Source organism: Bubalus kerabau, chromosome 4, assembly GCF_029407905.1.
Source record: "Bubalus kerabau isolate K-KA32 ecotype Philippines breed swamp buffalo chromosome 4, PCC_UOA_SB_1v2, whole genome shotgun sequence".
In the NCBI taxonomy this organism is placed as follows: domain Eukaryota; kingdom Metazoa; phylum Chordata; class Mammalia; order Artiodactyla; family Bovidae; genus Bubalus; species Bubalus kerabau.
The window spans coordinates 130,803,095-130,828,741 of record NC_073627.1 but is presented as its reverse complement, the minus strand read 5'-3'; the positions used below and the strand labels follow the sequence as shown (position 1 = coordinate 130,828,741).

At 43.7% G+C, this 25,647-nt stretch overlaps 1 protein-coding gene across 1 annotated transcript; it reads right to left on the bottom strand.

The window, feature by feature from the left end:
- Positions 1-17,496: 17,496 nt before the first annotated feature.
- SEC61B (SEC61 translocon subunit beta) lies at positions 17,497-25,618 on the bottom strand. The gene is made up of 4 exons (XM_055578635.1): positions 25,353-25,618; positions 25,074-25,171; positions 20,822-20,923; positions 17,497-17,776 (listed from the first exon to the last, which is right to left on the bottom strand). The coding sequence occupies exons 1-4, from the start codon at positions 25,353-25,355 to the stop codon at positions 17,689-17,691; spliced, it is 291 nt and encodes a 96-aa protein (XP_055434610.1). The 5' UTR covers positions 25,356-25,618; the 3' UTR covers positions 17,497-17,688.
- Positions 25,619-25,647: the final 29 nt, after the last annotated feature.

Sequence of the window (25,647 nt, the reverse complement as noted above, 5' to 3'; positions counted from 1 at the left end):
GGCTCCTTGGGAGGACAGCCTCATGTGGGTCAGAGGCACTGTTAGTAAGGGAGGCAGTCCATTCCATATTCATCTCCTGTTACCCTGTCCCACATGTTTGATCTCCTGCTTCCTATGTAGTGTCATCTGAGACAAAGTTTGAAATTCTCTTCCATGAAAGGGATGCCATAAGAAACTAAAGTTAGTAGATTTGTTTACCCTTGGAATGAATTACAAACACAGGCCTTCTTGGGGGCAATCATCGTCTTTGTCCTTTCATTTGAAGGCACAGAAGGGTCATATTTTGAGAAGAAATCATGATCTCCTCTGGCTCGTACAATGGCTGAAGACTTCAATTTTTAACACTGGGTGGTATCCACCAATTCTCAAAATACAGTGAATTTAAGGTGGGGGCAAGGAAAGTAAAAGAAAAATATGAAACACCTTTTTGTGCCAATTAAGGATATGCTCAGGCTTCCCTGGTAAAGTGGTAAAGAATCCACCTGCCAGTGCAGGAGACATGGGTGCAATTCCTCATCCAGGAAGAACCCCTGGAGAAGGAAGGGGCGACCCACTCCAGTATTCTTGCCTGGGATATCCCATGGACAGAGAAGCCTGGTTTGCTACAGTCCTTGGGGTTGCAAAGAGTCAAACACGACTTAGCAACTGAACAGCAACAATAAGGATATGCTCACAGAGTTATGGGAACACATCAAAAGGACCCAGGAGCCAGAATGAAGTGGTTCCCACTGAACAAATATATAGTTCAGTCTTTGAAATCCATGGAATAAAACAAAAACTCATTAATTAAAACAAGAATCCATGAGACCATAGTGATATGAGTTAATAAGTGAATATACAAACTGATGGAGGGGAGAGGAAAGTACTTCTTTGCAGTAGAACAACAACTACTAAATACAGGTGAAATAAAAAACAAAAACAAATACTTGTGGGCTTGGAATATGAAGGAAAAAGAAAGCTTTGAAAGCATGAGAGACAAAGGGTAAGAGGGACCCAGGACTCATGCTGGTTTAAAAACAAAACCTATACCCTGTTATTAGAAGAAGGAAGCTGACTACTTCCCCACCTCTGCTTCACTGAGAAAAGCCCATTTTCTTATTGATCGCTGAGTCATCATCATGTTTTCACTTGCTCCCCCTCCCAATGACTAGCACCAAGGCACCCCAAGTGAAACCAAAAAATGGTGGACGTACTGCCACTTTGGGAGAGAGAAGCCAACACAGAACTCTAGAATTCATATTCCCTGAACTGAGAAATGAAAACTGGCTTTATGCCTTTCCTGCTGTGTGACCCTGAAAATCCCACATTCTTTATGCTCCAGTTATCCCATGTGTACAACAGGGATTCAAATGATTTCTCTACTGCACTGGGTGGTGATTAGGATCTGATTATGCACCATGTGAGAAGGTGCTTGTAAGCCACCATGCCTGCAGACACTTGGGGTATCGCAGAATAAAGGGAGCTTCTTAAAAAAGGGCTGGGGACAGGCAACATGGTCCATCTGCTAGAGGCAGGCCGAGGTCCAATTCATTATTTTTTTAACTTGAATAATGCATTGAACCCTTTAAAAAAAAAGTCTCAGACTGTAAGTACTGACTTCAGTGACTCTTACTATCTCCCTTTTGTACATGAACAAACATAAAACTAGCTTTTGATTTCTTGTATTTCCTATGTAATTTATAGTAACCATCATTTACAGCAGCATGGGAATAATGACATTTAGGAGCAGGGAGCCAGGATGTTCTAGATTGAAGGCCTTAGGGAAAGAGTGAAAGTGGAAGAGCAGGCTGTAGGAGAGTGTCTAACCTCGTCCTTGTTTTCCTTTCTCCCACGGAGAATATAACTAGCTGTATTAAGATCAACACAACTGCTATGGACTGAATCATGCCGCCCCCAAAATTCAGGTGTTGAATCCTCACCCCCAGAACCTCAGTCTGTGACCATATTTGGAAACAGGGCCTTGCAACAGGGGTGCAGATAAACTGTGGCCACTGGGATGGGTCCTAAGCTAATCTGATGGAGGCATTTAACGAGATCAGGAAACAGGCATGGAGAGAATACAGGGAAGAAGACAGAGAAGGAAACATGGGAAGATACAGGGAGCAGGCAGCCCTTTGCAAACCAGAGAGAGGCTCCAGAGGAAACCAAGCCTACTCATGCCTCTATCTGGACTTTCAGCCCCCAGATCTATGACAAAAAATACATATCTGTTGTTTAAGCCACCCAGTCTCTGGTACTTTTTTATTAGCCTGGGGTGACTTAATGAAATTACATAAAGTTCAAGTTTTTTTAAAAAAAACTACTTTGTGCTTTGCTTCTTCAGAAAGAATACTATGTCAGAAGGTATTGTTGTAAATATTTATGATTTGCATATGTGAATATTAATGGGTTAACTTTCCACAGACACAGGGTGGGGGTCAGGGGCCTGGCCACAGGAGTGAAGGTGTTTCGTCTGTTTCTATCCTGTGATGACTGTCTGATGGGCGCAAGGCTGGGGTGCCAATGCAAGCCAAACAATGATGATCGCATTTAAAAGATTTCTTTCTGGTGTGAGCTGTACCATGCCGTGGTATATTCATAAAGTTGAAAATTCTGTAGCCATTAAAATGAACAAATCATAGCCACATGGCACAACATGGCTAATCTCCCAAACATAACAGTAAAAAACGCAAGTCACAGAAGAAGACAAACAATATGATTTCATTCATATAAAATTCACAAACAGGTGGCTCAAGCATACTGGGATGCATACACAGGTCATAAAACCAAAAAGGCAAGCAAGAAAGTGATTCTCCTAAAAGTGAGGATAGTGGTGACCTGGAACGGGAAGGAAGAAGTAGTTGTCAGAGAGGGGACGCAGAAGATAACAGGGTGCTTGCAAGGTTCATCTCTTGCCCACAGGGGTTTGCTTTCTAATTATTCATTGAATTATGCAAATTTCTACCATTTTTTTCTTTGTATAAATCACATTAGAAAAACAAGAGGAAAGCTGAAGCAAATATGGCTAATTATCTGTTCTCAGTCCTAGAGAATCTATGTTACATCATTAATTATACTTCTTTATAAGTTTGGGGTGTTTTTTTTTTCAAATTGTTATGCCAAGCAAATGAAGCTAAGCAAAAAAAAGAGGACATTATGGAATTTTATATTCCATTTGTATAAAATTCAAGAAAATGCAAAGGAATCTAGAGTGGCATAAAGTAGATCAGTGATTCCTGGCAGGAAGGGGTTTGGCCAGGAAAGGGCAGGAAGGAGGGAGCTTGAGAAAACTTTGGGGGGTGATGGATGTGTTCATGATATTGATGGTAGTGATGGATTCATGAGTGTACACGTATGCCAAAATATGTCAAATCAGACACTTGAAATGTGCATAGTTATGGCATGTCAGTTATATACATCAATAAAGCAGGTTTAAAAAACACAAACTTCTTTGTGCTTTTTCATATGGTTCACATAGTTTTCAGTGTATGCTGCTAAGTCGCTTCAGTCGTGTCCGATTCTGTGCGACCCCATAGACGGCAGCCCACCAGGCTCCCCCGTCCCTGGGATTCTCCAGGCAAGAACACCGGAGTGGGTTGCCATTTCCTTCTCCAATGCATGAAAGTGAAAAATGAAAGGGAAGTTGCTCAGTCATGTCCGACTCTTTGCGCCCCCATGGACTGTAGCCCACCAGGCTCCTCCACCCATGGGATTTTCCAGGCAAGAGTACTGGAGTGGGGTGCCTTTGCCTTCTCCGTTTTCAGTGTATATATATTGCTTAAAAATGAGGGGTATGAGTTCCCAAAGCAGGGAATATGGGTTTGATCCTGGTTGGAGACCTAAAATCCCACATGTTGATTGCAACAGACAAAAACAAAAATGAAGGGGATACACTTTAGACAGAAAACCCTGAGCAAGGAACTTTGATGCTGTGTCCTGGGTAGTTGTATATGTGTTTGGGTCAGACATGGGATTCAATTATGTCAATATATTTTCGTTCTGCTTTTGATAGAAACGGGGCCTCCACTCTTGTCTCTCCACCTTTCCCGTCTCCCCTCCCTCTCCCCTTCTCCTCTCTTCTGCCCTCTGCCCCTTCCCCTGCAACCCCCACTCTTTCTCTCCTTTTCTCTTTGGCTCTCATTCTTGCTCTGCATCAGAAAATCCTTTTCTTCAGCTGATCACGCAGCTTTAGAACATGTGACAACACTCGTAATAATGATAAACGATCATTGCTGTCACTGAATAGTGTTTTATGGTTTATAACATGCTTTCCCCTATCTGTCTTCTGATTCTCACAACAACCCTTGGATGTAGAAATAAGAAAACAAAAGGCAACTGTAACCGCTTCTGCCTTCTAAGGAGGGTGGTAAATTTCACATCCCTGGCAAATCTCTTTGTTGCTCCCAAATAAATCTCTTTGTTGTCCCGATCCACTTTCAGAGACTTGTCAGTGAAGACAGCAGGTGAAAGATTCAGCCATTTCTTTTCCTCCAGCTCCCTCCCTTCAGCCCTGCGATGGCCTCTTAGCTTTAATAGAATAACCAGTCATTGGCTATGGGCCCAAAACTGAGTTGGGGGTTGTGGCAGACATTGTGGTTGCCTACCCAAAGTTTATTCTTCTCTTCTTACTTACACGGGTCCCTGATTTCATTGGAGGTAGCAATGTGCCAGCTGAAAAATTAGATTTCCCAGCCTCCCCTCTGGAGAAGAGTGCCCATGTGAGTATCTTCTGGCCAATTGAATGAAGAAAATAACTATAGTGTAAGACTTCTGGAAATGCTCCCTGAAAAGGGCATTGACTCTGTTGGCAGGCCCCTTATTGGCCTTCCCTCTTCCTCTACCTGAAACATGGATGTAATGACTTGTGCGGCAGCAGCCACTTTGCAGTCCTAAGGTGGTCTTGGTTGAGGACAATAGGCCCGTCCGAAGGATAGCAAAATGGAAAAATGAAAGTAGGTTAGGACACTGATGAGACTGTGATGCTACCTCGCCAGCCCTAGAATGCCCACCTCCAGACTTCTTTTACATGAGAGAAAAATTATGTAAGGCATTGTTTTACAGGTCTCTGTTGCAACAAAACACAGTCCTAAGTGAAAGAGAATTGATGAACTAAATTATTCTCTTTTTGAAGGGAGGGACAGGGAATTTCTGGGATGAATTCTGCAGAAGGGTGCTCTGAAAGGAAGGAGAAACAAGCGACACGGTGACACAAATCTCCGTTTCCTCAAGTCTCCTATAAAGCCTGCTGCGCATATGTAGATCCCCTGTGTGCGTGTGGGGGGAGGTCAGGGGAAGGCGGTTGTGGTTCCTTGTCAGTGTGGTATGAGGCAGGGAGGGCACCGGTGGAGAGCAAGTTGATTCCTCCACCAAGCTAATTGCAAATAAATAGGATCTTGGATGTAGAGAATGAGGAAGCATTAACACTTCCCTTTTATGCCAGAGAGACTGCTGAAAATGCTTATCTCAGAACACATGGGGTGAGTTTTGAACCATTTGAATTTTTAAAATCTGGATTTGAATCCTAGTCCTAAACTTATATACCTGTGTGACTTTGGGAAAAACCTTTAACCTCACTGGGTCTCAGTTTTTTCATCTGTAACAGGAGGGATTGGTCAAATTAAGTTCTAAGGTCCAATCCAAACCTTTTAATAGTCCATATAAAATATATCATTAAGAGATGATTAAATCTATGAAACCCTAAATGAGAATAAATTCAGCTTTATACAAATATGTACTTCCTAAGGAAAAGAATCCATTGTTTCACAAACTGCAATTCTTAGAGAAGCAGGATCTCAAGCTAGATGAGCCATGAATGTCTAGTACAGTTCCTATGCAGTAATCCTTCCCTTACTGTCTTGATACATATGATAGTGATATTTTCAGCTCCTCACTCCTAGGTGCATAGGTACATTTACATTAGAAAATCTGCTTTAAACCTTGAAATTCATTTCCTTTAAATAAAGATGAAATAGACACAGTGGGAATTTTAAATACATTCTGGTATTATCCCAATATCAGAATGTGTGACATGGAGCTGGGAACATCAACAAGACTGTGGGAGGACTAAATTAGACAAATCAGGTAGGTTATTAAACACCCCAGGGCCTTCTCATCATAAATGCAGGCAAGCATCCCCAGAGTAATGGGGAGGGAACCCCTGCAAGTTCTAGTCTCTCTATTCTGACATTTAATGAGCGTGAATAACCAGGGATGGGCGGTATGTTTATGAGTCCTCGTGAACCCAAGAAAAGGGTGATTTCAGAGTTCCTTTGGGATCTTTGATGTCTGGTCTATAAAACGTGTCTAAATTAATTGGGTTCTTCCTCATCTTCAGGACCTTGTCTTCAGCTGGACTGGAGCACCACGAACTCCAGGGGTAAAGGGAAGCGTCTAGAGCCCGATTCCTTCACCAGTGAGTATGTCATTGAGTTATTTGCTGAATTATCTTCCAAACTATAATTTGCATCCTGTTTTCTGGCAGCCTACATTTCTGTAGTTGGATGGGGGACAGCTTCCCGTTCCCTGCAATTGGAAAGCGGTTTAAGTACATCACACCTGTAAACAGAGCTCCTAACTGGCATCCACAGAGTAGCCCAAAGAAGGCAGGGACTCCCCAAGAGCAGTGAGCCAGCCCCCCATCTCAGGAGGTATCCAAGCAGAGTCAGAGACCAAATAGAAGGTTTCATAATTAAATGGGCAGGAAGATAAGAGGGCTTAAAGAAGTTCAGTTTTCTTTCCAGTCCTAAAAGTTGGGGATTCTATGACGTATAGAACCAAATGCTATTCGGTGTGAATAATGCTGCTTGTTGTTTAAGGCTTATTATGCACCAAGCATTGTGCTGAATACTTCACTTGAGTTCTTTCATTTAATCTTGACATAAAAGGTGGCCTTGCACCCCTTTCACATGATGCTCTGCAGGCGAGGGCACTGGAGAAACGAGGTCACACAGCCCCTGTGTGCCAGGCTGGGTTTCAGGCCCTGGTCTGAGGGCCCCAGAGCATGTGCTTTCTGCCTCTCCAGGGTGCTTCACCCACACAGGGGCCGGGGACACAGTAATGACTCGTGCAGGAAGCTGTCTGGGTCCCACCTGCAACCATCTCTCCTCTAGCACCCATTTTGTTCTAAGATTAATTGATTTGGGGTTGTGCTGGGTCCTCATTGCTGCGTGCAGGCCTTCTTCAGTTGCAGTGAGTAGGGGCTACCCTCTGGTTGCAGTGCACAGGCTTCTCACTGTAGTAGTTTCTCTTGTTGAGGAGCACAGGCTCTAGGCACATAGGCTCAGTAGTTGTGGGCTTAGATTGACCCACGGCATGTGGGATCTTCCCTGACCAGGGATTGAACCCGTGTCTCCTGCATTGGCAGGTGGAATCTTTACCGCTGAGCCACCGGGATAACCCTAGCAACCATTTTTCAAGTTCTGTACACAAAGACAGAGGAGAGTCTGGGTGATGGAGCTAGGAAAACAGTGGTTTGGGGCTGAAAGGTCAAAAGCTGCTTACTGAGACCGTGGGAAAGGTAACCAGAGGAGAGAGCCCTAAAGCTTTGGTTTCCTGAGAGGGGCATTCCAGGGAAGGGAGATTCTAGCCGAAAGTGTTTCTGTTCCTTTGACCACAGCTTTAGTTCCTCTGAAAGACCTTGGCTGAGTGAGATGCTTGAGGCTGGAGCCAAGCCCTCGTCGCTCTCACCATCCCAAACCCCTCACGGCAGAGAACCAACATCTCTGGAGCCTGAGCTGCTGCCCCTGGAGCCCACCCCCCTCAACCTGTTCATGAGCCCACCTGTGTCACCTGGACTCTGGCTACTCTCAGACCCTGAGGTTAGAGTCAGTAGAAGGTGGGAGAGAAATTTAAGAGACTTGGCATTTCCTCTCCCCTGCTTTCTCCTTCCCTCTCTCTCTCTCTCTCTCTCTCTAGGCAGCCCCCCGTGGTGTTTGTTCTCACAGAGGCCCTAGGAAGAAGGATGGTCACTTGCCTTTCTCCTAGAGATAATTGAAGAGAAGTAAGAAAGTACCTATGTTTGAAGGCAAAATGACGACAATTAATCTCTAAACACAGGGCCTTGCCATTAAATTCTTTGGAGAAACAAGTTTAGGAGTTTAAGGACAGTCGAGAGAATGAAATTGAATTAAGAGAAATAGTAATTAAATCAGGAAAGAAGTTTTTGCAAAGGGGATGGTGAAGGAAATTAAAACCAGTAATGCTGAAAAATGTGGTGGGCAGAGATGGGGCTGGGGTGGGTATGCTTTGTGGAGGAGAGGAAAAGAGCAGAGCGAAGCGGGTTGGGAGGTGCAGAGTATTTGGCACTCAGGAAAGGCTTTGGAAACTGGTCTCCTTGAGAGACCAGGTGTCTGGCTCAAGTTGGGTCTAAATAGGCCACCTCCTAATGGGGACAAGCTCTCCCTCAGGAAAATAGAAGTATCAGTCAGATAAAGTATAAAAGAGCCATGAAGTAAGGTAACCAGGTGTCCTGGTTTTGCCCGGGACCACCCCAGTTTCACTACTCAGAGTGCCATGTTCCAGGAAGCCCTCAGTCGAGAGCGAACTGAGACTGTTGGTCACACGAACACGGAGGCAGAGTGCCCTGGTTCCCGGCTCCACCATGCAGTCGGGAGCTCCGTGACGCTGGGCGGGTCACTCCATTTCTGTGGGCCTCAGCTTTCTTACCTACAAAAGAGCTGTCCTGGGTACCCCAAAAGATTAAAGAAGTTGCTATATGTCGATGTCTAGAACAACGTGCATGAAGTGAAGCATGATGAATGGGAGTTGAAGTGAACAAGGTGAAAAAAGAAAACATAAAATATTAGCAAGCACAGCCCAACAACACGTTAAGAAGTGAGACAGGGGTTTCCCTGGTGGCTCAGTGGTAAAGAATCCATCTGCCAGTGCAGGAGACACGGGTTCAATCCCTGGTCCAGGAAGGTCCCACATGCCTCCGAGGTGTTAAGCCTACTGGCTCAGTTACTGAGCCACGTGCCATACTACTGAAGCCCATGCACCTAGAGCCCATGTTCCACAAGAGGCCATGGCAATGAGAAGCCTGTGCTCCACAACTAGAGAGAAAGCCCCTGCAGCAATGAAGACCCAGCACAGCCAAAACTAAATAAATATAATTATTTTTTAAAAAAGAAGAAGTAAAACACCATGACTTTTTCAGGGATTCCCCAAGACTACTCACATGTTTGATGGTTTTCTAGAATGACTCACAGGATTCATCACATAGTTGTACTCACATCACAGCTGAGGTTTATTACAGTGAAAGGATACAAAATAGGGTCTCAGGAGGAGAAGACCTAGGTGAGGTCTGGAGGGATCCGTGCAGGCTTCCTATAGCCCTTCCCTCCCGTGAGGAGCACATCAAGCATGATCCCTTGTCTGGCAGTGAAGAATGCAACCTTGTGTGCAAAGTTTCCGCCCAGAAAGCCTGGTAAAGACTCTGGGCCCAAGGATTTTATTGTCTGTGGTTGCCAAGGCATTTTCTGCCTGGCAACTACCAAAGTCTCAGGCTCTCAGAAGAAGAACTGGTGTACAAGAGAAATCACTCCATCAGTCAGCCTCATCAGTTAGGGAGCAGTTCAGATGCCAAACCTGCAGACCACCAGTCAAGCTCCCACTTTGCAAACTGACCTCTCTAAAACTAGCAGTGTCTGACCTGCTGTGATAACTCTTTTCATCACAGTGACAGAGTGGAGCTCATTCTAGGAATGTGAGGAAGATACACCTAAGTGAAAACTTCAATCTGGACCCCCAAGCTGCTGTGTATACCCTCAAATCCCAGTGGCTATTCCAGGCCTGCACTGGTCCAGGCTTTATGATTACTCTATGGATGCCATTCACTCTGCTAAACAAGCTCTGGTCGCTACCAAATTGCCTGCCAAGAATTTACCACAAACCAAAGTCAGGAAATGGCAACCCACTCCAGTGTTCTTGCCTGGAAAATCCCAGGGACGGCAGAGCCTAGTGGGCTGCTGTCTATGGGGTCGCACAGAGTCGGACACGACTGAAGTGACTTAGCAGCAGCAGCAGCAGCAAAGTCAGTTCTTGAGTCGGAACACTGGGGTTTTCTCAGTTAACCATGACATGAACAAGTCCCAGTCCAAATAGAAATCATGCTTACCTCATGCATGAAATAGGCCACATTTACATTGGGGATATCTACTTCCAGTGATCCAAAATGCTTATGTTTCCAATTTGGGTACCACCTTTCTCAAGATGCCAGAGTAGTGAGTCAGAGTTTGCTGATTTCTTGCTCCCCAGGAGAGGTGTTAGAAAAATTCAGGCTAGTAGTGGGGCGGGGTTTCTGGAGTTTAGAGATCAAGAGGTTCTACAGCAGCTGCAGATGCCAGAGGACTAGGAAGACAGGAAGAGGGCTGGTGGTTAAAATCATCTCTGAGAATTCCCAACTGGCTTCCCTTTTCCTATGTACTGGTTTGCTAGTGCTGCCATAATAAGTACCACAAAGGGAGCAGCTTAAATGACAGAAGCATCTCGCCTCACAGTTCTGGAGGCCAGGAGTCCAGAGGCAAGGCACTGACAGGTTTACTGAGGGGAAGAGCCAGTTCCAGGCCCCTCCCCTTGGCTTCAAGATGAGCCAAGGTTCACATGGTGCTCTCCCAGTGTGGCTGCCTGTGTCCACATCTCTCCTTCTTAGACGGATGCCGTTCACATTAGATTAAGGACCATGCTGATGTCTCAGTTTGCCTTTTTTTTTTTTTTGATAGAAATGTGTTTGTTTATTTGAAATTTAAATTACACTGGTGATCCTGTATTTAATCTAGCCATCCTGCTGCTGCTGCTGCTGCTAAGTCGCTTCAGTCGTGTCCGACTCTATGCGGCCCCATAGATGGCAGCCCACCAGGCTCCCCCATCCCTGGGACTCTCCAGGCAAGAACACTGGAATGGGTTGCCATTTCCTTCTCCAATGCATGAAAGTGAAAAGTGAAAGTGAAGTCGCTCAGTTGTGTCTGACTCCCAGCGATCCCATGGACTGTAGCCCACCAGGCTCCTCCATCCATGGGATTTTCCAGGCAAGAGTACTGGAGTGGGGTGCCATTGCCTTCTCCATCAGTTTGCCTTTATTATCTCCATAAAGACCCCATCTCCAAATAAGGTCACATCCTTAGGTATTAGGGGTTAGGACTTCAGTGTATAAATTTTGGAGCACACAATTCAACACACAACAACTTGGAAAAATGTAAGTGAAAATCAGAATTACTTTTAAATAACTTTCATTAGAGGATTGTGTTTCTTAGCACACTTATCTTTTATTTATGCAAACAATAGTCCAGGAATATTTGAGCTGTATAGAACAGATGAACATAATGGGAGAGGAGAGGGAAGGCGGAGGGTCAGGGGAAGCAGAGAAAGAAGGAAAAGAAAGAGGAGGAGCAGCGAGCAGGTCAGACCACCAAGCTGGCGCCAGGTTCAGAGATGAATGAGAATGACAACCCACCTAAATTTGCTTTAATTTGGGTTTAGTAAACCCACCAACAGGAAGTACAAAGGATATGCACACATTTCTACAAACATTTCCCGGCCCCTCACACCATCACTTGAATCTCATTGAGGTGTTTGCAAGTCTGGTGGGTCCAACAGCTCCTCGAGCAGTGACTCCCTGCTTTTCCACCATCAGGATGGATGTGGGGGGAATGCCATGCCAGTATTTAATGGTCCACCCAGGAAGGAAATCCTTGCTAGCACAATCATGAAATACTTGAGGCACTGTTCATGGTTTTACTGCCTCCTGGAGCCAACTGAAGGTTTCAGTACAGCAAGACTACTACAAAAGGAAGTCTGACTAGTGTTTGTTTTGCTCATTCAGGCAACACGTGCTCTATGAAAAGAGGTACTGCCTTGAGTTGAAAAGAACTAAAGGGAGAACCAGGACTCTGTGGGTTCTCAGGGCCTTCCACCCCACTGCCAGCCAGCCATGCATGCCACTAGATCACAAATACACAAAACGCAATATCACCCGAGGCAGAGTGAATTTCCCCAGACACAGGACAGAGGCTGCAAAACAAATAGTACCATGGTTAAAGCCTCAAAGAGAAAGGGAGACAATGAATACACTTGTACCTGAGCTGGTCCTGGAGTAAACCACGGGCGCCGCTGTGTGACTCCCACTTTACAGAGCCAGGACGCCCAGGCTGAGGCAGGCCAGATCTGCCAGGGAGCAGAAGCAGGTTCCCCTAGGTGATTCCAGTACACGCAAAACTGTGAGAACCCCTGTTTAAATTCTACACCCCAAATCAATTTAGATTGGGCCCTAGGAGAATGAGCTTCCATTCTCTTACTAGCATGCTAAGTCACTTCATTTGTGTCCGACTCTTTGCGATCCCATGGACTGTAGCCTGCCAGGCTTCTCTGTAATGGGGATTCTCCAGGCAGGAATACTGGAGTAGATTGCCATTTCCTCCTCCAGGGAATCTTACTAACACCTTGTGTGTATTATCCAGTAGAATAGCTAAGACCATAGGGACCAGCAAGGACAGGATTTACCATCTGCATTGCCTAAGACCAGTCAACAGGGAGAAAAGCAAGTATGTTCACAGGACTAATTTAACCCTTTTGTGTGTAATTCAAGTTCTTTTCATGTCTTCATTTGCTTTATGAGGTACAGACTTCCAGACCTTTCCCAAAATGGAGCCATCTAGACTGGGTATGACTACCTTTGATTCCTATTTAGTTTAATTTGCATACTTTATTTTATCTTTAGCATGGGAAGAGGACCTAGTTGCCAGAGCAGCCAGGAGTAGTCTTTAAAAGTTCAGCTTTTACACTACCCCTGCTTGGTCAGTCTTGCTGTGTTTTTGGCTCATACATCCATGGTCACGGGAACACAAAACAGTGCAGTTCTACTGGTTGTTTCTCCCTCTTTTGTCTCTCCATCAAGTCTTATGAACTTGCTGGCTTTCTCCTAAATTTACCAACATTATTTTTTAGTAGCTGACCTTGCTGCTTTTACTCCTTTCCCTTTGATTAACACTGCCCACTGAGCAAAGCCCACCACTTGGTTTACCTAGTTGCAGAGTCTAGCCTCCACAGATCAGCTGGCTTATGCAGAGGACCCAGATAGGGCTTACAGTGCTACTCTGAGGCAGAGCCTGGGCCTGGAAGCAGGAAGCCTGGCTCTGGCCTCTGCTCTGCTGGACTTCCTGCACTGTCTTGGGTGAGCCCCTCCTCCCTGAGGCCTCAGAACTCTGTTGTACAATGAGGAGAACACAGCGAACTCTCAGTCCTTCCAGCTAGGGTATCCCAGGGTTCCCCAGTCATCCTGTGTTAGACAAGTGACCACACAGTATAGATTTCCTGAAAGGCAGTTCCAGTTTTGCAATCTCTGACACCATTGCCCACACACTCTGAGCATACTGGTTCTTAAGCTGTAGTCCCAAGTACTGATGTCACCAGTAGTTGAGAGGCCCTTGAAGGCACTCCCTGTCGGTTTTATCCATAATCACACAGCTATTCTAGAACTTGGAGCCCCAGCAGGTATTGGAATCCTAACACCCAAATGCCCAATGAGTTGCCTCACCATTTCTGAAACCCCAGTTGAAGGGCATATCACACAGTGATCAGTACAGGTTTGTTGAATGAATAAACACTAGGCTTTCTCTACAAACAAGAGTTCCAGAGAAGGAGAGCAAGGTTCAGGACAGAAGTAGAGAAAGCAACTTCTGCAGAACCAAAACTGAAGCTGTGTAATGCCTGGAGTACACCAAATGATCGTGGATGCTTTCTTGGAATTGTAGGTGTTTTTTTTTCTTTTTTTAAGATTTATTTATTTTTCTGGCTGGTGGGTGAGTCCGCCTCACTGCTGATGCGGGCCTTCTCTCACTGTGAAGGGGCTGCTCTCTAGTTGCGGAATGCAGGCTTCTCATTGCGGTGGCTTCTTTTGTTGTGCAGCACAGGCTCTAGGCTCATGGGCTGAATAGGTGTGGTGCACAGGCTTAGTTGCCCTGCAGCATGTGGGATCTTCCCGGACCAAGGGTTGAACTGGTGTCCCTTGGCATTGCAAGGTGGATTCTTAACCAATGGACCACCAGAGAAGCCCCAAATTCTGTTGTTTTTAAAAGCTCTGTGTGAAAGCTCTGTTGTTGTGACACCCTTCCCTGGCCCTCAACCCAAGTACTTAATAATCCTATCTATGTGAAGTCAGAGATCTGGAGTTAAACCCCAACCCTTCCACTTACAGAATGGTTTAAACTTCAGTTTCCCCTTATGTAAAATGGGGCAAATAGTAAATTCCTCATTAGGTTGTTGATTAAATAAAAAACCAAATTCTAAAACTATTGAGAATGAGCACTCATTAACTGTTAGCTAATTAACAAAGCAACCATTGGATGTTCCTTCTCATTTAGACTTCCTATTTGGTGGGAATTATCATACGTTAGTCATTTACAGCTAAGGAAAATGAGACCCCCAAGACAAGAGAGACATTCATGATCTCACCACTGATAATGGCAGGGCCAGCAGGCGAACCCAGGTCAGAAGCACTTCCAAGCCCGGAAGATGGGGTAGTAAGTACAGTACATTTAGAAGTCCTAGTAGTACCCCCTAGAGAGTGGAACAAGCTTAATCCTGCCTGGGGCCCTCCAGATGCAGCATTTGAGGGACAGGGCAATGCAGATCTGGAGTTCCCAAGGGAGAAGCTTGAGAGACTCAAGAGCATGGCAACATGAGCCCAGGAACTCCATACACTGTACAGTATTTCCTGTTCAAATAGCTTTGTAGACATTTTCAGTCATTTTAACTTGATGCCAACATTTGCATTTCAGAATTTTTTTTCCCAGTTCTTCCTTTGAGGATATTACCTGGAGAAAAAAAAAAAGTGGCATCTAGACTAAGACAGGTGTGAAAAAGCAGCTATATAACATGTTTCGCCTCTCCCAGGAATAGATTTCTTCTCATCTACTGTTTTACTGGAAGGCATTCAAGGCACTGTTGGGCTCAGAAATCTCAGTCTCTCCTTCCTTCACTAGCCTTAGGGATTTCTGGGCCCTTTCCCTAACATGGTTGTTCCCCAGTGACTTAAAATGCTCAGCTCAAACTGCGGTTATCATGTAATTCACTTTCCCAGTTTTAAACACTTAGCGCTTCTGTTCAGCAGGTACTGGCTGTGTCTATTCAGTAATGGCTAGAATTCTATTCTATAGTCAAGAAAGCTTGAGAATTTGGGGATCCAAGGTAGCCTCAATGCAGGTAAACGTCTAATGTGTTAGGTTTTTGAAATTACTATAAACGGCTCACAAGTCTAAGAATCCCTATTTAAAAAGAAAGGAACATAAAATGTGATATATACACACAATGGAATATTATTCAGCCTTAAAAAGGAAGGAAATTCTGACATATGCTAAAACAGATGAATCTTGAGGACATGATGCTAAGTGGAATGAGTCATTCACAAAAGGACAAAATATTGTATGGTTCCACTCATATGAGGTACTTAGAAAGTCAAATTCATAGAGACAGAAAGTAGAATGGTGGTTGCCAGGGGCTGGGGGAAGAGCATGGAGAGCAGTTATTATTTAGTGGGTTTAGAGTTTCAGTTTTGCAAGATTTCGGAAGAGTTCTGGAGATGGATAGTGGTGATGGTCGCACAAAAATATGAATGTATTCAGTACCACTGACTCGCACACTTCAGAACTGCCAGTGTGGTACATTTTATGTTATGTGTATTTTGCCACAATTTTTAAAATTGGAAAAAAAGAAAAAGGAACAGCTTGAACACTAAGACTCTCAGCTATGGTATTAGCATTGAATCGTCAGAGCCAAAAACAGCTACATAATAGATGTTGTACATTTTTATGCCCAACCCCCACTGTTCCTTCTGCTGAATGAAGCAGTTTGCTCTGCCACTGAAAACTAGCATTTTCTTATAAATCACTGGCTCAGAAAAGTCAGTGACTTTCAGCAATCAGTCCACTAGAGACCACTGCTCGGCAGAGGCGGCTAACAGCAGCACTGTGCAGAGAATGCCCCTCACAACCAAATAGCTCCCCCAAGTGGCCTTAGCATCTCCCCCAGAGAAAATCCTCCAGACAAGAGGAACGGATTTCTTTTCCAAATTAAATGTGTGACTTTTAACTGTTAATGGTACTGTCAACATGAATATCAGAAAAAGAAAAATTCCACTATAGATACTATTATCTTTAATTTCTTCTGAATGAAATTGAGACTTTTTCCTCTTACTTTCAAAATGAAGATGCTTATTTTGTGCAATAATCAATTCCCAAGATAAGAAGGAATCAGTTTTTCATTCTTTTTTTTTCCCAATTTGCCATTTGTTAGGATTTACAATAGTATGCATGCGTACATACTCAGTCATGTCTGACTCTTTGCAACCCCATGGACTAGGAGGGCCCGTCAGGCTCCTCTGTCCACAGGATTTCCCAGGCAAGAATGCTGGAATGGGTTCCCATTCCCTTTTCCAGGGATCTTCCCAACCCAGGGATCAAACCCATTGTCTCCTGTGTCTTCTGCATTAGCAGGTGGATTCTTTACCACTGAGCCATCTGGGAATTCACACTCACCCATGCATTGCCTGAGGAAGTCATTTTTAAAGATATACACTTTCACCACTTAAATTTAGTACTTTGGACCTGAAATTACTTTCAGCCAGGATTTAAGAAAAACACTTAAGAAACTGCTTACCTCTTCTAAAAAAAAATTTTAATAGGCTTAGAGAAAGATGCTTTCCAAATTACCAGTTTTTTAAAACTAATACACCTCTTCATCATTTTGTGATTCTGCTGGACAACTAGGGTGTTTTATATGGATATCTTAAATCTTTAGAAATTCTGGCTTCGAGTCCTAGACCCAGAGTGTACACCTTTGAGCTACTCTTGGTATTTCCTAGGGTCTATCAGAAACTGAATGCTCATAGCCAGAAGGCAATATAAGCTAAGTGACACTTCAAAAATTTTTATTTTGGATTAGAATTATAACAACTCAGTTTAGAAATTCTGGTATCTCACACTGATTATTAAGGTCTTTAATTTTCAAAATGAAACAAAATTTTATATAAGAAATCCAATTTACCAAATGAATTATTTCAAAAGGGGTTTTCGACAAGTGATAAAATAGATTGAAACCCCTCATCTAAACTCACAGAATTAAGAACTGAAAGAAAGAAAAAGCAAAAATGTTATCTGTGGTTTTAGAGACAAAGAACAGAATGAGCAAACATTTCATCCAAGATTTCTGGATGATTTCTATGACGATTCCGTTGGGTACCAGCTGCCTCTGAACACAGATCTGCCTGATGGAGTCATAGGCACACTCCTTGAAAACCACAGAACACTCAAAATGACAATCATCAGGACGGAAATACCTAGAAGAAAACAAGCCAAGGCCAATTACAGCATCTTGGATTTGAATGACTACATGGTCATGTAAGAAACTGTCAATCCAACCAAAAAAAAAAAAAATCTACACAAAACGATTTCTACATATTTACTTGTAAATCTAAAGGCTGAGTGACTAAGTGCCCTAGCAGTCAGGCATCAGCAATGAGACTTGGTATAAATGAATTAAAAAGTTTATTAGCCATAGAAAAAAAATCGATTCTTTAATTCTCATTAAGTTCCCTGTAAAACAGTAAGCTTGCAGAAAATTTGTTCCTCATGAACAGAAAATCACTATGTTTTTGGTCCAAAATATGTTGGGATTTTTTCCTTTCTTCTTCAGATGACAGACAGATGGATGCAGCCGAATCTATGAACGAGTGTACTTGCCCCAAATGTGCAACATAAATACAGAAGCGATGAACAGAAGACTCATAACCAATACTGGAACAGGGCCCCTGGAAATAAGAAAAGAAGGCATGCTTAGTTTCAGTAGTAATACATTATAATATCTGTAATATTAAACACTGCCTAGAGGAAAAGGGAGGGGAAAGCACCCAAGATCCATCGAAGAATATAATTTAGATCGTTAAAAAATATTCCAAAAATTATTACTGTGGATATTTTGAGGGTGTGGTGACAGCATTGTGATTATTTAGAAAGGAGGAATCCTTATCTTTTAATAAAACATACTAAAATATACACAGATAAAAGGATCTGTCTTAGAGATACTAGTCTCTCTGATTTCGTGCATTTGATATTTTCCATAATAAAAAGTAATTTAAAAATTTTCCCAAACTCTTTACGTGCAAATGAGCCAATTATCAAACTATTATTTCAAATTAATAAAGACAACCTTCATTGTCTTACTATAATAAAATAGGCATACAAAGATGAATATCACATTATAAGTCATGAAGTATTTTTAAATATATGATCCCATATGATCAACAAACTCAAGACACAGGTGAAACAAATATTCATCTCATTTCATAAGGAAGAAAAAGTAAGGCTCAGAGAGACTACTTGCCTCAGAAAACAGAGTCAGAATGGAAAGGAGGAATCTGAACTCAGCTTTTCTGCCTCCATACACTGCTCATTTTACTGCTTTAAGGTTCCCATATTTAAGGAACCAAACATTCTAGGCAACATAAAAAGTTTGACTTCTATTAGTTTACCATAAAGAAAGGAAGTATCAACAGATTTTACTCATCAGCCCTTCTCTAAATCAAATGTTTTCCAGGTTAAGAATTAGTACATGGGTTTCTTAAAGATAAAATTCCCTGATTTTACACAACCTGTGAATGTTGACTTTAGTCAAAGGTTACGGGCCTCGCCTTTTTGACTCTTCTTGCCAACACCAGTTTTGGTGAATTCAAGATGTCACTTCACCTCCCAGATATACCTGGGGGTGGACAAAGACCCCAGGAATCTTTATAATTAAGGCAGTAGAATAACCCAGCGGAGCAGCAGGTTAACAGTCAATCTACTAGTGGACAATAATCAATGCACAGGGATCCAAGTCCTTGGTACACCACGTTGTTCTTCCAAAATTTGTACATTTATAAGAGTAAGCAAATTTAAAAGTCCAAAGTAAGACATCATCACCACCATGCACTGGATCACCCTCCCTCACTATGAAGCACCGTGACAGCAACATCAGCCAGAGAGCATGAAGCTGAGAGTGCAGCGCTCATAGTCCAGGCGCTAGAGTCTGGAAACCAGCTCTGGCCCTCACAAGCTGTGACTGTGGCCCTGTGATTCAGCTTCTCCAAGCCTCAGTTTCCTCATCTGTAAAGTGGGGACAATCATAGCATCTCTCTCATAGGGTTGCTGACTATTAAATATATTCACACACCAGTCAGGCTGCTAGTAAGCTCCCCGGAAATGCCATCATTATCAAACTGAAAAAATTTCTAACTCCCAGGAAGAGCTAACAAGCTCCAAGATGTGTACCTGTGTCCTTTCACCACAAACCTCTCTGTGTGGTATGACAATACTATGGTTTATGACACTTCAAAGGAATGGCTTCTATCGCTTCCTGGGAGGACTCACAGCAGCAGCAAGCCCCACTGCACAAGAGCCCAAAGCAAGCATGAGTCAGACTCACCCATGTGAGGACAGTTGTTTTACCACCTCGAGAAGGGTTAAAATGTTGTTCCCAGGATACCCTGAAGAGCAACTGGTTTCAAACTTTCTCTCTGAAATGCTCAGAAGAATTACCTCTAGCAAGGACCAGGAGGTTGTCTGTTTGGTGCCAACTCACATATCCCCAACCTCAAGAATCACTTCTTGTAAGACAAATTCTCACCTTACAAGTCTTCATTATAACAGAAAAAAAAAAAAATTCGATAAATAAAACCAAATCTCAAGATTTTTAGGGAAGTCTTCCTAAATTAAATTTGTGATCCAGGTCAAGCTACTGGTCCAGTTAAACAAACTAACCCAAATAAAGCTGATTTTTGTCTTCTGCGCTGCCAAACAGATGGCATGGAATTTAATGGTCAGAAGAGCTGGTTCCATCTCTGGCTGGCTGTTTGTCTTCAACAAGTAGCTTTGCCTCCCTGAGCCTGAGCTTCTGAACCTGAGGTGCTATACAAATGAGAGTTGCTGACATTATTCCAGTTCCGCATCCACTGAATTTAGTCAGGAAATAGCTCTAAGTGGTATCCATAGGCTTCTCTGGTGACTCAGATGGTAAAGAATCTGCCCACAATGTGCGAGAGCCAGGTTTGATTCCTGGGTCGGGAAGATCCCCAGGTGAAGGGAATGACAACCCACTCCAGTATTCTTACCTGGAGAATTCCATGGACAGAGGAGCCTAGCAAGCTACAGTCCATGGGGTTGCAAAGAGTCAGACATGACTAACTCTGAGACTTGACTAACACTGAGAGAGAGTGGTATCCTAGAGTCTACCTGGTCAGAAACCTGTAGGATTAGGTGTGCCACAAGGTACCAGAAAGTGAAGTGAGTAAGGCATGGGGAGCAATCCGAGGCATAAGAACTTGGAAAGTGATAGGGGTTCAATCACTACCCACCAAAGGCAAGGAGGCCTAAGAACTTTTCAGCACAACCTAATGCAGAAACTCCCATTAGGCTGTAATAATATCAGCTTATGCCTCCAGGAGAGCTTTGAAAAATCACCCAGCTCCTATTCAAATGGTTAGTCCTATTTCTCATTGTAGGACAAGAACAGCAAATGAAGAGCAATTTCATCTAATTAAGCCATTTTCCCTCCAGTTCTCTCTGTTCCCATCATTTATTTTGACAGAGCTGCATGAAGGCGTCCCCCTGCTTTCACTCAATTCATGAACAGATGTCATCCTGAGCCCTAAAGTAACTGGCTGGTACATGAACAAACCAAACCCAGCCCACCTGGCACAAAGAAAGCTGCTGTGTATTATCAATCTCATCAAAGCAAACGCCACTGGTGGCAGAGACACAGTGCTGCCGAAAGGCTCTGTGACTCTGGACAGAATCACAGGTCTGCTCCCAAGACTTACACTTTGAGCCCTGGTGAATCCTCTGTGTAGAATCGCCACATCCCCCCAGTGCCCGCTGAGGTCGTACGGCCTGCGCTCCTTGTTCCACAGCTGGCATTCTTCCTGTGAGAGAAAAAAGTATGTTACGAATGGCCTTTTCTTGGAAACCCTTATCAGAGCATTATGACATATGCTACCATTGTATTTTTAAAGGACCAAAAAATTAACTTTTTCTTTGCTAATACCTTCCAAAGTTTTGCTTTTACTCCACTGACCATGATAACCATTAATAATTGAGTGCCTGCCATAGGCTGATGCATATAATAACCCAGAAAACAATTAAAATTTAAAAATGACTACTTTAAAATCTTTTCAAATTACTGTATTTTCTACAAAAGAGACAAAAAAAAAAAAAAAAAAAAACACCAAAAACATAAGTTGTAATCCAGGTCTCAAAACAGAGTACACATTTTTTGAAAAATTATTTTGTAGTCTGTTTTCATTATTTTGATATACTGACCATATATCTCAGACAGAAGTAGGATGTGAAAAATGCAGGAAACACCCAACCAGAAACTCGCCCTCACAAGGGGGATGAAGGCTTGTGAAGTGAACTGTGTGGGGAAGGCAGCCTTAGCACACAGAAGCAGCGAACAGCACTAATGTCACTAACCTGGAAGGACCCAGGGAATCCCTCCCGTCCCTTCCCGGGTCACTGGAAACCCTCCCCAGCAGCTATCCCCTCATACAGCACTCCTCCAGTTCCACTTCTCATCTCCACTCAAGAGTGAGAGGGGGACCACTTGAAAAGAAGAAGTGTGAGCGAGGTCATAAGAAACCTTCTTCAGCCCATTTATCACCAACTTATAAATTCTAGGGAAGGGGAGAGGAAGAGGAGATAGAAAGCCCTGTTTCATCACTGCCCCCCACCATTAACCAAATCCTCAAAATCCCGTTCCAGTTATCTGTGGGCTGCTGGTTCTGGATTTTTGAGAAGACGGGCATACAAAAGTGAACACCCTATCCCCACCATCTCTTCTCACTGTCCTCCAAACTCTGATCCTGCTCCCACCTCACCCTACCATGGACCTAATCCCACACTCTGAATCCAAGAAGCACTGGGAGCATGCCCTGCTGCGTTGAGTGGAAGAATGGAGTCATGGTTCCAGTGTGGGCTCTGGTAAAAAGACCTGCGTTCATGTTAGAAATCTAAAAACAGTGTCAAACAGTGATTTAGGTGTACTGTACTCAAAAGATTATATTTCAGACATGTTAATTATGGGCCGTGTGGTCAGCTGGGAACTTCTAACTACATCGGTATGACTGTTTCTATGGGAAAACTGATTGTAAATATAATCACACAAGGATTTACAGACTAATTCATACCCAGAAGATCTTTCACATACAGATACACATCATCTACGCAGTAGAGTAAGTACATGAAGTCTGAACAAGATGATAAACCCAGTGTGGACCTGACAAGTCTTCACTGAGCCAAGACTGGGACCCATGCGCTTTCTACTACTCCCACTCCCACCCTACTCCAGTTCCTGTCTTCAGCATCTCAAGGAGCCCCCACACCCTCATGGAATCAGTCTAGCCTCTCTGAAGATTTCTTACATCTGCTGGCACACAGGACATTTTAATTTTAAACTAAATTTCTTTGGGGTCTATTTTACCCTTCTTTCTGGCCACTGTGTAACTGCCTCTTCTACGCCCTAACACAACGGTTTTCATAACCAACGTTTAACATACTTTGTTCTAACTTGGTGGTCTTCTGGCTGTTCCATGGCATGATTTGCTCCCTTGTCTCTTTTAGGTTTAAAGTCACATGTCACCTACTCTGAACACCCTATCCGTACCCACTCTCTATTCTACACCCAACTTTTCTTCTTGGCCTTACTGCCTGAAATTATCTATCTGCCTCAGCTGTGGTCTCTTACATTGGAATATAAGGTTCAGAGGTCGAACCCTACCTAGCTTCTCCACAAGATACAGCCTCGTGACAGGAACAGAGCCTGGCATGCACCCTCAAGTATCCATATGAACACTTCCTTAATACCCCGGCTAGTCCATCATCATACTATCCCTGACTCCCATTAATTCTTAACACTGTAGCTTTTATAGCTTTACAGTTTATAATGTATTATTGTTCCTTTTCATCCTAGCAACTTCCTTTTATATGGTAACAACAGAGCAAGGACTCTAACCCTGGCCTGACCTTAAATCCCAGAGTTTCTTCGCCAAGGTACTACCTCTATTACCTCATTGAACATGGAGACAAAATGCAAATCTGGGAGCTATATAATGCATAGCACTGTTATTAACTATTAGCTTCAACTTTTTCTTACAAACTCACAAAAAGGGAACATATTCATAGACAGCCAATATCTATTATGTTACACTCATGAAGTAACACTTAAAAGAGTACCAACATTCTAAAAGGGAACTCTGTAGGGTCTCTCAGTACAACCATGGTCTATTTAGTTACACTGGCCCCAGCCACACTGAATTCTAAAAGATGACACCAACACCCACAACTTGATAAGCTACATATGTCCTCAGATGTCTGTTTCTCCATTTCACTTGTGCAGCAATTATTTCATTTTTATTAAGTAAATAATTTTGTTATATTTAATAAGTACATGATTTCTCTTTTTTTTTTTTCCCTATAAAAGTTCTCAGATGGCCCAACTTCCTGCCACAATACTACTAATTCTCATTAACTAGACCCATTCCCCAAGGAACTTGACTACCGTACATGTTTTCCATTCCAGTACAAAGAATCTCTGAAACCCAAGGTGGAAACAAGACAGCTCTCCAAGACAAATAAATAATCTACGCCACAGCTCGACACACTTTCCAGCTGGTCCATCCCTGCCTTGCCTTGAACATCTTGATGACAGGGCACGAGTCAGGATCATCTTAGCATTTCTGACAGTTCCACTAAATTTTTTTTTTTTTTGCTCTAAGATGAAATCTGTCTCAGGTGAGTTCATCAGTTTTAGATTTACTTACTGTAGCCAGTAAGAAAAGTCTCATCCCTCGTCACCTCCTTGAGAACAGTTTTCATGTATCTGTTCAAGTTCTTTTCCTCTCTAGATAACAACCCCGCTTCCAAAGAGAGGGGGGAGGGGGAATCTCAAGACTACAGGGTGGTTTGAGTCCTTCCTTCACCCATCAGCTATTGTTTTATGGTAAGACAGAGATAACATGCAGTTTCTGTCAAAGTCTAACCAAGGAGATAAACATGGAAACACAAATGCTATCAGAAGGGCATGAACAAAATGCTTGGATGTAAAAGAGAAGACTTGCAGCTACTGTTGCCTTTGGAGTTAGGAAGGCCTCTAGTGGAAATAACCTCTGAGCCTAGTCTTCAAGATATACAGAAACTGGGGTGGGGGGCAAGGGCAGGGAAATAGATGTCTAGTGAGTTCAGAAAACAGTAATAAACTCACTGTTGCTATATCATAAAGAGAGAGAGAAGAGAATCAGTTAGACTGGAGGAAAAAAAAAAAAAAACCACCTCAAAGAGTCTTGGTAACCCTCTCCAGTCCCCTGCAGTGTTTAAGCAACAAGAAACTAACACCGAAGCTAACCAACAGTGTGACAGAGAATAGGACACATTAGAGTGCAAATTACCTGGAGAGGAGACGAGTTAGGTACAAAATTTCTCTATTTTTGAGAAATAGAGATGAGAGAAATTGAGGGCTAAACTGAGGCAGTAGAAAATGGAGACGGAAAGAACTGATGAGAAGGTTTTAGTGTGCAACAGAAACGTATTGAATAAAGACTGAGCATTAAAAAAAAATCCAAGATGATGCTGAAGTTCTGGCTTTGGGCGAACGAGTTTACAACAGTACCATAAGGACGTAAGGAGACATAATTAGGGGCGGGAGCTGAGGTGAAAGGAGACTGAACTGCGCGTTGAACGAGTCATGTTAGACTGAGTGTGTATGGGACTTCCAGATAGAAATGTGCCAGGCTCAGGTCTAAAGATACCAGTTTAAGGACGTCAGTTTTCTCAATGCTGTGACCTTACTCCAGTTTAACTTTCCTTTTTCAAGAGTGATACTCAAAACTGAACAAAGAAAATGTTGCCTCCCTCTCGAGACATAAAAGACCAAAAACTCTTTTCCCATATGGCCACATCACGAGAAGCTCGTTTTGCCCTTATGGATCTTAACATCCCGGGGTCTCCTTCTCAAGACCAACGAATTCTTGGGCCCCATCCCTAGAAGCCCACAGCCGAGAAGTTCGCAAGGATCCTTACCTCTGCCGGACGGTGGATCCCGCTGCCCGGGCCGCCACTGCTTTGCTGGGAGAGCGCCCTGAGGAGCCCACGTTAGTGCCACTGGGGGCCGGGCCAGGCTGCAGAGGAAGACAAGGACAGAGACTGGTAAGCGCCGCCGGACAGCCCCCAGATTCCTGGCCCTGACGGCCGAGACCGGGACACGCACGGGGACGCTGGGGAAGGCAATGAAACTGCGGGAGGCAGGAATCGGGGCGCCTGGGAGAAAGCGGGACAAGGAGGGAGACTGGGGCCACATACCATGTTGAAGACAGGAGGGTGGCAGGGAGCCGAAGTGAACTGCAGAGGAGCGGTAGAGCCTCGCAGCCAGAGAAATAATCCAGGTCCCGCCCCGAGACCTGCTGGCAGGGCCCTCGCTGACTCCGGGACGCCTGGGCTGTCCCACAATATGCCTGTAGCAATTCTGCTCTGAGCGAGTTGATGAGCAGCTGTATGGGAATTACAGGCCTCCTGTATTTTTCCCTTGGGCCACAACGTCCTTCCTAGACTCAAGTCTCTACCAATGGGAAGATCTAGCCATGGTCAGATGAGAAAT